Source organism: Panthera pardus, unplaced genomic scaffold (assembly GCF_024362965.1).
Source record: "Panthera pardus isolate Hobbes unplaced genomic scaffold, ASM2436296v1 HiC_scaffold_6, whole genome shotgun sequence".
Taxonomy (NCBI): domain Eukaryota; kingdom Metazoa; phylum Chordata; class Mammalia; order Carnivora; family Felidae; genus Panthera; species Panthera pardus.
The window spans coordinates 10,473,772-10,487,120 of record NW_026526991.1 but is presented as its reverse complement, the minus strand read 5'-3'; the positions used below and the strand labels follow the sequence as shown (position 1 = coordinate 10,487,120).

The window sequence follows — 13,349 nt, the reverse complement described above, 5'->3', positions numbered from 1 at the left end:
TCCCTGCTTGCATGCATGCTCTCCCCCTCTCTCCGAAAAAAATAAATGTACTTAGTATATAGATCTTAAGTGTTCTCACCACACAAAATAAATAATAACTGTGAGGTGATAGAAATGTTAATTACCTTGTCTGTGGTAATCATTTCATAATGTATACAAATATCAAAACATCACATTGTACGCCTTAAATACATACAATTTTTGTCTCAGTTATACTTTTAAAAAGCTGGAAAAATATAATCTCAGAGCCAAAGAAATATCATGACTTGGGGGCAGGGTTAAAGCACCATTCATTCATTCATTCATTCAACAAGTACTTCCTGAATGAACACATGCCAAGCCCTGCACTTTAATTGCTTATAATCTAATGGGGGAAATAAATGTATAGACATATAAATGCAGTATACAGGGGTGCCTGGATGGCTCAGTCGACTAAGCATCTGATTCTTTATTTCCGGTCAGGTCATGATCTCATAGTCATGATGAGCCCTGTGTCGGGATCTGTGTTGAGCATGGAGCCTGCTTGGGATTCTCTCTCTCTCCTTCTCTCTCTGCCCCTCCCCACCACCCTCTCTCTCTCTCAAAATAAAATAAACATTTAATAAATAAATAAACAATTAAGAAATGCAGTATACTATGTTAATTGGTATAATAAAAGGATTGTAAAGTTCCAGTGAGATTTGGAATCGATGGCTGAAATCTGTCTGGTAAATTATGGAAATTTTTTTTTTGAGAGAGACAGAGTGTGAGTGGGGGAGGAGCAGAGAGAGAAGGAGACACAGAATCCGAAGCGGGCTCCAGGCTCTGAGCTGTGAGCACAGAGCCCGATGGCAGGGCTCGAACTCACAAACCACGAGATCATGACCCGAGCTGAAGTCGGACGCTTACCGACTGAGCCACTCAGGTGCCCCTAAATTATGGAAATTTTTAAGAGGAGGCATGAAGCATTTCTCTGAAGTAGGAGTTGTTAGGAGTTTCTCAAATAGACAAGTGATGGGCAAGGCTTTCAAATAGAAAGAACAATTTGTGCCAAGAAACAAAAGTATAAGAAAGTTGGTTGGATTTAATGTTAAACTTCTGTAGAATAAACTACAAGTGGAAGTGGTAGAGAATAAATCTAAATGAATCATTTGGGGTCAAATCATGAAAGACTTTGTGTACCACACTAAGAAGTCATTCTGTAGTCAACAGGGGAATAACTGAAGAAAGCTAAGCAGAGAGAAAACATAAAGATTTATAGAAAGGTTTTAGAAAGATTATATAGCGGTGTGGAAGAGATTGGAAGCTACCTCAGCAGTGACCTCACAGATAAATATTACCAGATACAGCATTGGTGGTATAGTGGCGAGCAAAGCTGCCTTCCAAATACATGAAATGATAAGCCACTGTGAGTGAAAGTCCACAGAAGCAAGAGTCAACATATTTAGATCTCCAAGGACTATAGGTGATGTCAGATGCAGAATGCAAATAGCTGTGTATAAAGTGGCTACAGAAGTAATGGATGCAGTTACAAAGATGAGTATGAAAGAATCTCAAGGATAGACATTTTCGAAAAGAACAAATGGAGCCTCTTAAAAAGAAAAAGATAATTGTGAGATAAAAATGAAATCAACAACAGTTGAAGAGATGATTAATTGCAGGCTAATGCATCAAAAAGAGGTAATGAAAGTAAAAGTATGAAGAGATTAAGAGACTTGTGATATAGACCAAGAAGTTCTAATATATACCTAATTAGCATCTCAGGAAAAAAAGACATTAGAGACAATGGAATAATGGCAATACCTACTAATATAATGTCTGTGAATTTTCCAGAACTAATGAAAAATTGAATCATAGATCCAAGAAACAAAATACATTAAGTAAAATAAAATTATATCCATACCTAGACACATAATAGTGAAACTTCAGAACACCAAAGACAAAGAGAAAAACTACAGGAAACCAGAGAGAGAGAGATCAAAGGAGTAACAATTGGAGTGAACTTTGATAAACGGACTAAATGCACCAACCAAAAGACATAGGGTATCAGAATGGAGTGAACTTTGAACAATAATTGTGAGAACCAGAACTTAGTGGAATAATATCTAAATGTCATAAAAACACTATTGACGCAGAATTATGCATCCAACAAAATTATCTTTCAGTAATGAGGAAAAAATAAAGACATTTGCAAATGAATAAAAACTTACAATATTTGTCACAAAGAGACCTGCTTTAAAGGAACTACTAAAAGTTTTACTTAAGTAAAGGGAATATGATCTCAGAAGGAAGGTCTGAAATGCACAAGGCAATGGAAAACAAATAAAATATTAAACATGAAGGTCAATCCTATGAATAGTTCATTAAGTACATTTTCTCCCTTCCACATAACTTCCTGTGACAGTGTTGCTAAATTTTCTGCCACCACATAGGAAGTATCTCCTCTCCCCTAGTTTCCAATAAGAGTTTCCTCACTTTTCTGTAAATCCTCATTGGCAGCCTCCTCAAACTCCAAATCCTATGAACAGTGTGTTCAAGGTACTTTAATCTTTCACTAATGCTTTCCTCAAAATCCTTACAGCTTTTCCAGCTCCCATCCCCTGAAACACTCCAAAGCCACTCCTACATTTCACAGTTTTGTTACAGGAGCACTTACTCAAGTACCAAAATCTGTATTAGTTATCTATTGCTTCATAACAAGTTAACCCAAATTTAGCAACTGAAAACAAAAAATATTTATTATCACACAGTTTCTGAAGATCAGGAATCTAGGAGTAGCTAAGCTGGGCTCTGGATATGTATTTTATGAGTTTGCAGTCAAACTGTTGGCTGTGGTTTCAGTCTCCAGATGTTTGACCAGAGGCTGGAGAATCTCCTTCTGAGCTCACAGAGCTGTTGGCAGGCCACTTTCTATGTGGCCTCACCAGAAGGCTGTTCATGACATAACTTACCCCAGAGCAATTACATGTAATATAATATAGTGTAATACTACATACACATATGAAAGAGCCAGAGACAGAAGGCACAGTCTTTTATAAGCTCATCTCAGAAGTGACATACCATCACTCCTGTCATATTTTACTTGTCACATGGATCTACTCTAGTACAGTGGGAGAGAGAACTACATAAGGGTGTGATTACCAGAAGGCCGGGACTACTACAGGGCTCAACTTGGAAGCCGGCTACCACACTTATGCAGAACATCTAAAACACATGTAATTGGAGATAATCTGTTACATGAAAGATAAGTGTACAAAAGTTAATTGCATTTATATATACCAGCAACAAGGAATTAGAACACATTTTTTTAAATTTTTTTTTAATGTTTATTTATTTTTGAGACAGAGAGAGACAGAGCATGAACAGGGGAGGGGCAGAGAGAGAGGGAGACACAGAATCTGAAACAGGCTCCAGGCTCCGAGCTGTCAGCACAGAGCCCGATGCGGGGCTCGAACCCACGGACCGCGAGATCATGACCTGGGCCGAAGTCGGACGCTCAACCGACTGAGCCACCCAGGTGCCCCTAGAACACATTTTTTAAAGGCATTTACAACAGTAACACACAAACATACGCATGCACGTAGACACATCTACGTAGACACATGGACACATCTATTAATTCCCCTGGAAAAAATGTAACAAGAAATGTGCAAGGCCTATATGCAGAAAATTATAAAACTTGACTAACAGATACTAAAGATCAAAATAAATGGAGCTGTAGCTACATTTATGAATAGAAAGACTTAAAGTAATATGTCTGTTCTCCCCAGAGTTCATCATTTGCTTTAAAGTAGTTTTAGTGAAAATCCTAATAGGGTTTATCATGGAACTTGACAAGTTTATTCTAAAACATTTATGAGAGACTTACAACCCAAAAATAGCTAAGATATTTCTGAGAAAGACAAGGACAGAGGATTCACCCTACCATTACCAGGACTTATTATAAAACTATATAGTTAATATAGTGTCATATTGACTTAGAAATAGACAAGTTGAGCAACAGAATGCAACAGAGAGCCCAGAAACAGACAGACAGACACACACACACACACACACACACACACACACACACATCACACACACACGCTCACACACTCACACATAAACACACACACATGGATATGTGCACACATAACACACTCTCATACACACACATACACACGTAAACACACACACTCTCACACACATGTACACACATAACATGCTCATATACACAAACATGCACATGTGTACATACATACACACTCACAGGAATTTTTATATATAATAGGTGAAATGACAGATCAGTGAAGGAAAGAATAAACCATTTATTTTTATTTTTTAAAAGAAGGAGCTATTTAATAAGTAAGCTGGAGAAATTGGTTATCCATAAGAATAAAAATTACAAATGCATCCCTACCCACACATACACACAATAGCTTCAGAACAATAAGGGCTTAGGTATCAAAAATGTTTAAAACTTGGAAAGAAAATAGGGGAGAATATCTTGTGACTTTGGGGGTGGAGTAGAATTTCCTAAACAAGAGGCAAAAATGCTAAACACAGAATAAAAGATTGATACGTTGAACTACATTAACGTTAAGAACTTCTATTCATCAAAAAGTAATTTAAATGTCACCTTCTTGGGGCACCTGGGTGGCTCAGTCAGTTGAGCATCCAACTTTAGCTCAGATCATGATCTTGAGGTTCGTGGGTTCTTGCCCCACGTTGGGCTTTCTGCTGACAGCCCAGCGCCTGCTTCGGATTCTCTGTCTCCTTCTCTCTCTACCCCTCCCCCACTCACTCTCTCTCAAAAATAAATAAACATTAAAATTTTAATAAATAAATAAATAAAAATTTCACCTTCTCCGTGAAGTGTTTCCCAAGTGCTCTTCTTGAAATTGCAAATCCTTTTTCCCTGGCACTCTCAACCCTCCTTCATGGATTTATTTTTCTCCTCAGCACTTATTACTTTCTTTTTTTTTTTTAACGTTTTTATTCATCTTTTGAGAGACAAAGAGAGAGAACAAGCAGGGGAGGAGCAGAGAGAGAGGGCTGAAGCAGGCTCCAAGCTCTGAGCTTTCAGGACAGAGCCCAGTGCAAGGCTCGAACCCACAAACCTCAAGATCATGACCTGAGCCAAAATGAGCTGTTTAACCTACTGAGCCACCCAGGCGCCCCAGCACTTATTACTTTCTAACATACTATATAAGTTTACTTATTGTTATCTTTTTAATGTTTATTTATTTTGAGAGAGAGAGTGCACATGTGCACAAGCATGAAAGTAGAGGAGGGGCAGAGAGAGGGGGAGAGAGGGAATCCCAGCTCCATGCTGTCAGTGCAGAGCCCGACCAGGGGCTCTATCTCACGAACTGGGAGATCTTACGACCCGGGAGATCATGATCTGAGCTGATCAAGAGTTGGAAGCTTAACCAACTGAGTCACCCAGGCGCCCCTACTTACTGTTATTTATTATATAATGGTCATGAGGCCAAGACTTTTTGACATTCTTTCTCATTGCTCTGTCCCCAGAATAGATGCTGACCCATAATAGATGTTTAATAGATATATTTTTTTTAATTTTTTTAACGTTTATTTGTTATTGATAGATACAGAGTGTGAGCAGAGGAGGGGAAGAGACAGGGGAGACACAGAATCCGAAGTAGGCTCCAGGCTCTGGGCTGTCAGCACAGAGCCCAACGCAGGGCTCGAATTCACAAACTCTGAGATCTTGACCTGAGCCGAAGTCGATCGCCTAACCAACTGAGCCACCCAGGAGCCCCTAATAGATATTTTTTAAGTGAATGAATGTGTCTTAGCTCCCTGATTTTTTATGCATTTTAATAAAGCTGTATCTTAAGCTTCCTGACCTCATCCTTTCCTAGTACAGTGCTAACAGTGAAATAGATATTGGAATATGATAATTTCCATGGTACCTACTTGCATGGCAAAATGAGGACAGTGTGGTATGTTTTTAATTTGTAATTGATAATAGATAATACCCTTTCTACCATAGTGGGTCCTTCATTTGTTGTTTTCTAATTATTTTGGTTTTGTTGGTTTGTTTTTCTTTAGAGTTCTCTGGCAGAGAGTTGGCATACTTTTCAGCTCACAGCATGTTATCATCATTAATCCATATAAGAATCTTCCCTTTTTTGTTTACATTCTTTTATTCCCATTTCTTTTTTTTTTTGTATGTCACTTTTTTTATATTATGTATAAAGTTTCTGCTTTTATTTTTTTAAGTTTATTTATTTTGAGAGAAAGAGAGAGAAGAGGGAGTGGGGGAGGGGCAGAGAGAGAGGGAGAAATTCTCAAGCAGGCTGTGAGTGTCAGCAGGGCTTGAACTCAAGAACCATGAGATTATGACCTGAGCTGAAACCAAGAGTCAGATGCTTAACCAACTGAGCCACCCAGGTGTCCCCCTACATCTTAAATAGAAAAATTTTAGGTGAGGGGCACCTGGGTGGCTCAATCAGTTGACTGACCGGCTCTTGATTTCAACTCAGCTCATGATCCCAGGGTTGTGGGATCGAGCCCCATGTCGGGCTCCACGCTGAGTGTGGAGCCTGCTTCAGATTCTCCTCTCTCTCTCTCCCTTTGCCCCTCTCCCGGACTCATTCTCTCTCTTTTAGAGAAAAGTTTAAATTTGAATATAAAAGATAGAAACATCTTAAATTTAAATAGAAAAGTTTAGGTGAGGGGTTCCTAGGTAGCTCTGTTGGTTAAGCATCCATCCAACTCTTGGTTTAGGCTCAAGTCACGATCTCACAGTTTTGTGAGTTTGAGCCCCGCATGGGGCTCTATTCTGACAGTGCAGAGCCTGCTTGGGATTCTCTCTCTCACCCTCTCTCTCTCTCTCTCTCTGTCTCTCCCCCACTCACGCTGTCTCTGTGTCTCTCAAAAATAAATAAGCTTTAAAAAAACAACTTAGGTGAAATCCACATACCATATAGTTAACCATTTTAAAGTATACATTCAGTAGCATTTAATGCATTCACAATGTCATACAGCCACCAAATCTATCCAGTTCAAAATGTTTTCATCATTCAAAAAAGACACTATGTGGGGGCGCCTGGGTGGCTCAGTTAGTTAAGTTTCTGACTCTTGGTTTTAGCTCAGGTCATGATCTCAGGTTTCATGAGTTCAAGCCCTGAATCGGGCTCTGCGCTGACAGCATGGAGGCTGGTTGGGATTCTCTCTTTCCCTCTTTCTCTGCCCCTCCCACCTGTGGGCTCATGCTCTCTCTCTCACAAAGTAAATAAGTAAACTTTTTAAAAAAGACACTTTGTACCCCTAAGCAGTCACCCCCATATGCCTCTATCCTCAGCCTTTGGCAACCACCAATCTGTTTTCAGTCTCTATGGATTTACCCATTCTGGATATTTCATATAAATGAATCATATGGTATGTGAATACAGTTTGTTTCTGGATTCTTTTACTTAGCATATTTTCAAGGTTCATCAATATTATAGAATATGTTAGTACTTTATTCCTCTCTAGGGTGAATAATTATCCCATTGTACGGATATATCACATTTTCTTTATTCATTCATCCTTTGATTGATATTTGGGTTGTGTCCACCTTTTAGCTATTGTGAATAGCACTGTTGTGAACATCTATATGCAAGTATGTGCTTGAGTACCTGTTCTCAATTGTTTGGAGAATTACGTAGAAGTGGAATTTATGTCTAGCTTTCTGAAGAAGGCCAAACTGTTTTACACAACGATGCACCATTTTACAATCCTACCAACAGTATACCAGGGTATACTGGTCTCACAGTCTGTGAGTTTGAGCCCTGCGTCGGGCTCTGTGCTGACAGCTCGGAGCCTGGAGCCTGTTTCAGATTCTGTGTCTCCCTCCTTCTCTGACCCTCCCCTGTTCATGCTGTCTCTCTCTCTCTGTCTCAAAAATAAATAAACGTTAAAAAAAAATTTTAAATAAAAATGAATAAATAAATAAATAAATAAATAAATAAAAAGGGAATATATACATAGCTTCTCCATTAAGTAAAGTGTTGTAAGTTTTGGCATATCACTTTTAGTAAGCTTAAGATGTCTCCCATTATTTCTAATTTGTTAGAGTTGATTTTTTTAAACCACAAATAGGTATTAAATTTTGTTAGCTGCCCTTTTTTGGGGCATTAATTGAGCTATTCCTATGATTTCCCCCTTTTTATTTATTTTTATTTTTTTAACGAAGTTGAATGTATTATTATTAAACTATTTATCTTCCTGCAAGGCTTTTGCTTCACCATATTAAAAATAGCACCAGCTATTTTGAAAGCACGGTATATTGCAAAATTAAGGTAGTATTCTTTATCTGACACTACAGAACTAACAAACCTTTCTCCACTGCCAGTTATTTCCAATGGATAGATCATTTAAGCATTTTGACTCCAATCCAGGGAGAGATGCAAACAAGTTACGATATTCCCTAAGACTTAAGATGACAGTGTTATCCTTGAATTACATAATTTTTATAACTAGTTTTTAACCACAAATAATTACAGGATTCTGAATATTATAACTAGAGCCTAGCCTAAAAATCATAAGGTATGGCAAAAAAGATACATGCTATGTTTATCTGCAATCATCAGAAAGTTAAGGGGTGTTTTCTTTCATTAATGTTGTTGCGAGTGATTTCTTTTTGCACCAGTATTGCTAAAAGTTGCTATTTTATTTATTTATTCATTTTTAATTTTTTAACGTTTATTTATTTTTGAGAGAAAGAGAGAGCATGAGCAGGGGAGGGGGAGAGAGAGAGGAGGACATAGAATCCGAAACAGGCTCCAGGCTCTGAGCTGTCAGCACAGAGCCCGATGCGGGGCTCCGACCCACAAACCGGAGATCGTGACCTGAGCCAAAGTCCCAGGCTCAACGACTGAGCCACCCAGGTGCCCCAAAAGTTGCTATTTCAAATCCTGCATGCACCACTAATTTAAGACAATTCTGCTAGATTAAATTGTTTCATACTAGTTTATTTAGGGGTGCCATTCTCACTCGTCAATAGGTTTTATGTATTTCTCATATGCTTCTTCACACATTAATTCATCCAGTTCTGAAGGGTTACTGAGTGTTATCTTGATCAGCCAACCATCTTCATAACAAGATTTGTTGACAAGTCCTGGATTTTCACAAGAGCTTCATTAATTTCAGTTACTTCTCCTGATAGAGGAGACTAGAGTTCACTAGCAGCTTTCACACTTTCTAAAGCACCAAACTCCTCTTGTTTGTTCAATTTTGTCCCAACTTCAGGCAGACTGTACAGTAAACATCATCTCCCAAAGCTTCCTGTGCAAAATTGCTGATTCCCACTGTTCCAATACCATTTTCTGTTGTTATCCATTCATGTTTGTCTGTGAATTTACGCACAGAGAGCAGAACAGAGCCTGTGCGCAGCATCCTGATGGCACCCGCACTCAGCCCCCAGGGCTGAATTTCTGTTACAAATTCTACATCATAACGTGCTATTTTAACACATTGTTAGGTTTGGTTAGTTCATGTTGTGTTTAGAGTTTTATATCTATATTGATATAAAATAGAACTATATTTTTTCATATAATCTTTGATTTTGGAACAAACTAACTTAGGGAAAATTATGTATTTATTTTTGTTTATCTCTGTTCTCAAATTTTCTATAACATAAATGGAATGCTCCTATATCCATACGGTGAGGATATCACTCTTCTTTTTCTAATTTCTGGAATCGTATTATGTAAGAATTAACTGTTGTTTCAAATTTTGGTAGAATTCATCTGTAAGACCATCTGGGGCCTGAGATTTGGGAGATATAACTTCACCAATTACATTTAAAATGTTGACTGGTCTGTTTTGCCAAAGGTGGGAATTAGCCCGTGGCTATAAAGTCCAGGCCCATCTTTGTCCCTTTATCACATGGCTGAGCCGCCCTTTGTCATCATTCCTGTACTCCCTGTCTACCTTCTAGGCCCTCAAAGCAAATTCACTTACCAAATCCCTAAGTGATGTCCTCCCCTCTCCTACAACAGAATTTTGGACCCCTTTATCTTCATCCTTTGAACCCTGCATTTAAGTGTACAGCTTGACTGGTTATTTATTTACTTATTTACTCATTTATTTTGAGAGAGAGAGAGTGCGTGCATGTATGAACAGGGAAGGGGAGGGCGGGGAGGGGATCCCAGGCAGGCTCCACACCAGCATCACAGAGCCCGAAGCAGGGCTCAAACCCATGAACCCTGAGATCATGACCTAAATTGAAATCGAGAGTCAGGCACTTAACCGACTGAGCCACCCAGGTGCCCCACATCTTGGCTGTTTTTTCTTGATTTCTGTATGAGGATTTTAGTCCTACCCAGCAGGTAGTGTATCAGGTGAGCCCTAGTTGGCTTCTTAGAATATCTGCTGTTCAGGCTTTTCCAGAGATTATGACCTTGGCTTTGCTAAAGTGCAGGCCTTAGCAAAAGCTCTCAGAGAGAGCCTGCCCTTACCATCTGGTTTAAAGACTCCTCCTACTCCATTTCTCTGTCCCAACACATGCTGCTTATTGCTGTACAGCACCCTTCCCAACCTGTGATTGTCTTGTGTGTTTATTCTATCTCCCATGGCCCCTATAGACACTTCCTGAAGGTGGGGTGTGTCTATCTTGCATACTGCTATATTGCCAGGACACCAGGAGTGCCTTAGCAAGATGCCAACACAAAGGTGCTCAACAAATATCGAATGAATGAAAAACTCGAGAGACGTGAATTTCTGGAGGATCTTCTGATGATCATGAGTTCTTTCTTTTCTATGCATTCTGAATTTTCTTCCTTGGATCAAATTAAAAAGGGCTTTGCTCTTGATATAGTGTTTTGGTGTCTCATTGAATTGCCTTTTCTGGACTGTGCTTTGGCAATATGCCAACAGCTTTCTTTTACCAGTGATTACAAAAATAGACATAGAAGAATCACTTTGTATTTCAAGTAGAGATGTTGTCAAGGACATTTTCAACTATATTATATGCTTCTCATAGAATATACCTATAGGAAAATTTTTTCTTAGGATAAAAGCATCTAATGGTTGTTTTTGTTTATTTATTTTTGAGAGAGAGAAAAAACACAAGTGAGGGAGGGGCAGAGAGAGAGGGAGACACAGAAGCAGGCTCCAGGCTCTGAGCTGTCAGCACAGAGCCTGATGTGGGGCTTGAACCCATGAACCACAAGATCATGACCTGAGTGGAAGTCAGACGCTGAGCTGAGTTAACCGACTGAGCCACCCAGGTGCCCGTTTTTGTTGTTGTTTATTTATTTATGAGAGAGAGAGAGAGAGAGAGAGAGAGAGTGTGTGTGTGAGCAAGGGAGGGGCAGAGGGAGAGGGAGACACAGGATCCAAAGCGGGCTCCATGCTGACAGCAGCGAGCCCAATGTGGGGCTTGAACTCAGGAACCGTGAGGTCATGACCTGAGCTGCAGTCGAACGCTCAACTGCTCAACTGACTGAGCCACCCAGGTGTCCTTTATGGGTTTGTTTTTATTTTATGGCCACCGAGTTTCAAACCTGAGCATGTTTCCTCTGCTTTCGCCTTGGGAAATTCAGAGCTAGAATTCCAACTGCTGTGTGGAACCGTATGAGACTCATTTCTGCAAGCTCTTTTTTCCTTCTGAATTTTTATTTCTTACCCACTCTCTTTGCCCTGAATACCTCTTATTTATTTTATGGTAAGGGTTTCTCCTGTCTTGAACACCATAATATGTGCGAGGCATTTTACATAGCATCCATTTAATCATAGCCAGCTGTGAGACTGGGGTGTTGTCTCTCCTTTACAAATGAGGTTGGTGAACTTAAGTCACTTGTTTGTGGGCACACAGGTAGCAAGTAGAGAGAGCCAGAAAGCAAACTGTTCTGACTCCCGGGTACATGCTGCACCTGCTGTCCAGGCAGTCTATAAGGTGGTCTCCTCGTTAAAATTCAGGTTCCTGGGCACCATTCACAACATGTTAGACAAGACCCTCTTTGAGTTGTGGGAGCGGCCAGTGATCTACATTTTAAAAGGTGTCCCAAGTGACTCTCATACATCCAAAAGTTCAAGAATTCCTGTACACGCCATATAACTATATGCCCTCTGTTAAGATACCGCACATAGCTTTTCTAACAATTTTCCTTAACCAAACGTGTTACTTTCTGTAAAACATCAAGTCTGTCATTGCTGCTGACCTTGGTCGTATGTAGATATTCATGTGTTATTGTTATTTGCTTATCTCCTTTTTGGTTAATTTCCTTGAGGACATAGTTCCCCAAAGTGTCCAGTATGTTTTAGCCCAGCAAAGAGCAGTTTTAAGGGGGAGATATATGTACTGTGGTTGGCTGTCATGTGGAAGGGAGATGACCTTTGTTCTTTGTAATTATAGAGGGTAGAACCACACCAGCGCGGTGGGTTCTGCAGAGAGATGAGGTTTCTGCAGACTTCCGCTGAATTTGTATAAGAAGCATGTGTTCACCTATAAGCCCTCGAGTAGCTCTCGATGGGAAACAGCAAGAAACTCAGTGCAGTGGTGAGCACCAAAGGACACCTAACATGGGATGCAGCAAACCCTTCCAGAAGGAGGAGTCCCTGGGCTGGCCTTCATGAAAGCACAGAGGTACCCAGACAGAAGTGGGCAGGCATCCCAGGCCACTGTGCGTAAGGTAACATGAGGCTCAGGGCTTGGCAGGAGTAGGAATAAACAGCCCTACTTGAGCATGCGAGCTTGGATGGGTGTTACGACCCCTCAGGGTTCACCTGCAACCACTAGCTGTGAACTGCAGATAGGTAAGGACCTGAGTTTGCTCTAAACTGTCCTAATATTTTATGTCAGACAGGCCTCCAGTCTTAGCGTCACGGGCTGATGTATCCAGAAGTTAAGACCTGTGTGAGACCAGGGAAGTGTCAGCAGTGCTCTGTGTAGGAAGAAGTTTTAATAGTGGCTTTTAGGAACCCTGTAACGTGTAGCCTACCAGCAACTCGGCAGGATCTGGCCCCTGGGATGCTTAGCATGGCTGGAGGCATCGGGCCCTCCCTGGAGTGCTCAGAGCCACAGCCCCATTCTGTAGCCTGACCGGGGCCCATCTGGTTGTTGCAGTGCAAGCCACGTGGATGGCCTACGACATGGTGGTGATGCGCACCGACCCCACGCTGGCGGAGTCCATGCGCCGGCTGGAGGATGCCTTCCTCAACTGCAAGGAGGAGATGGAGAAGAACTGGCAAGAGCTGCTCACTGAGACCAAGCACAAGCAGTAGGCCCCCCGCCCACCCGTGGCCACCGTGCTTCTGCCTGCCAGTGTGGAGAAGCCCCGGGGACACGGAGCCCTCTCTGCTTGGCAGAGTAACAGCAACCGTAACACATAGCTGTACGAACTGTACTTGTTTTTCAATAAACTTATTTTTAAGAACAA

The 13,349-nt window shown here is 40.6% G+C and overlaps 1 protein-coding gene across 1 annotated transcript in view; it reads left to right on the top strand.

The window, feature by feature from the left end:
• The window catches only part of SYCE3 (synaptonemal complex central element protein 3), a 28,402-nt gene extending 15,053 nt beyond the window's left edge, over window positions 1-13,349 (top strand). Inside the window, exon 3 of the mRNA XM_019447332.2 lies at window positions 13,037-13,349. Within this exon, the coding sequence (XP_019302877.1) occupies window positions 13,037-13,194 (158 nt within the window). The 3' untranslated portion in view covers window positions 13,195-13,349. The remainder of the gene's footprint in view (window positions 1-13,036) is intronic.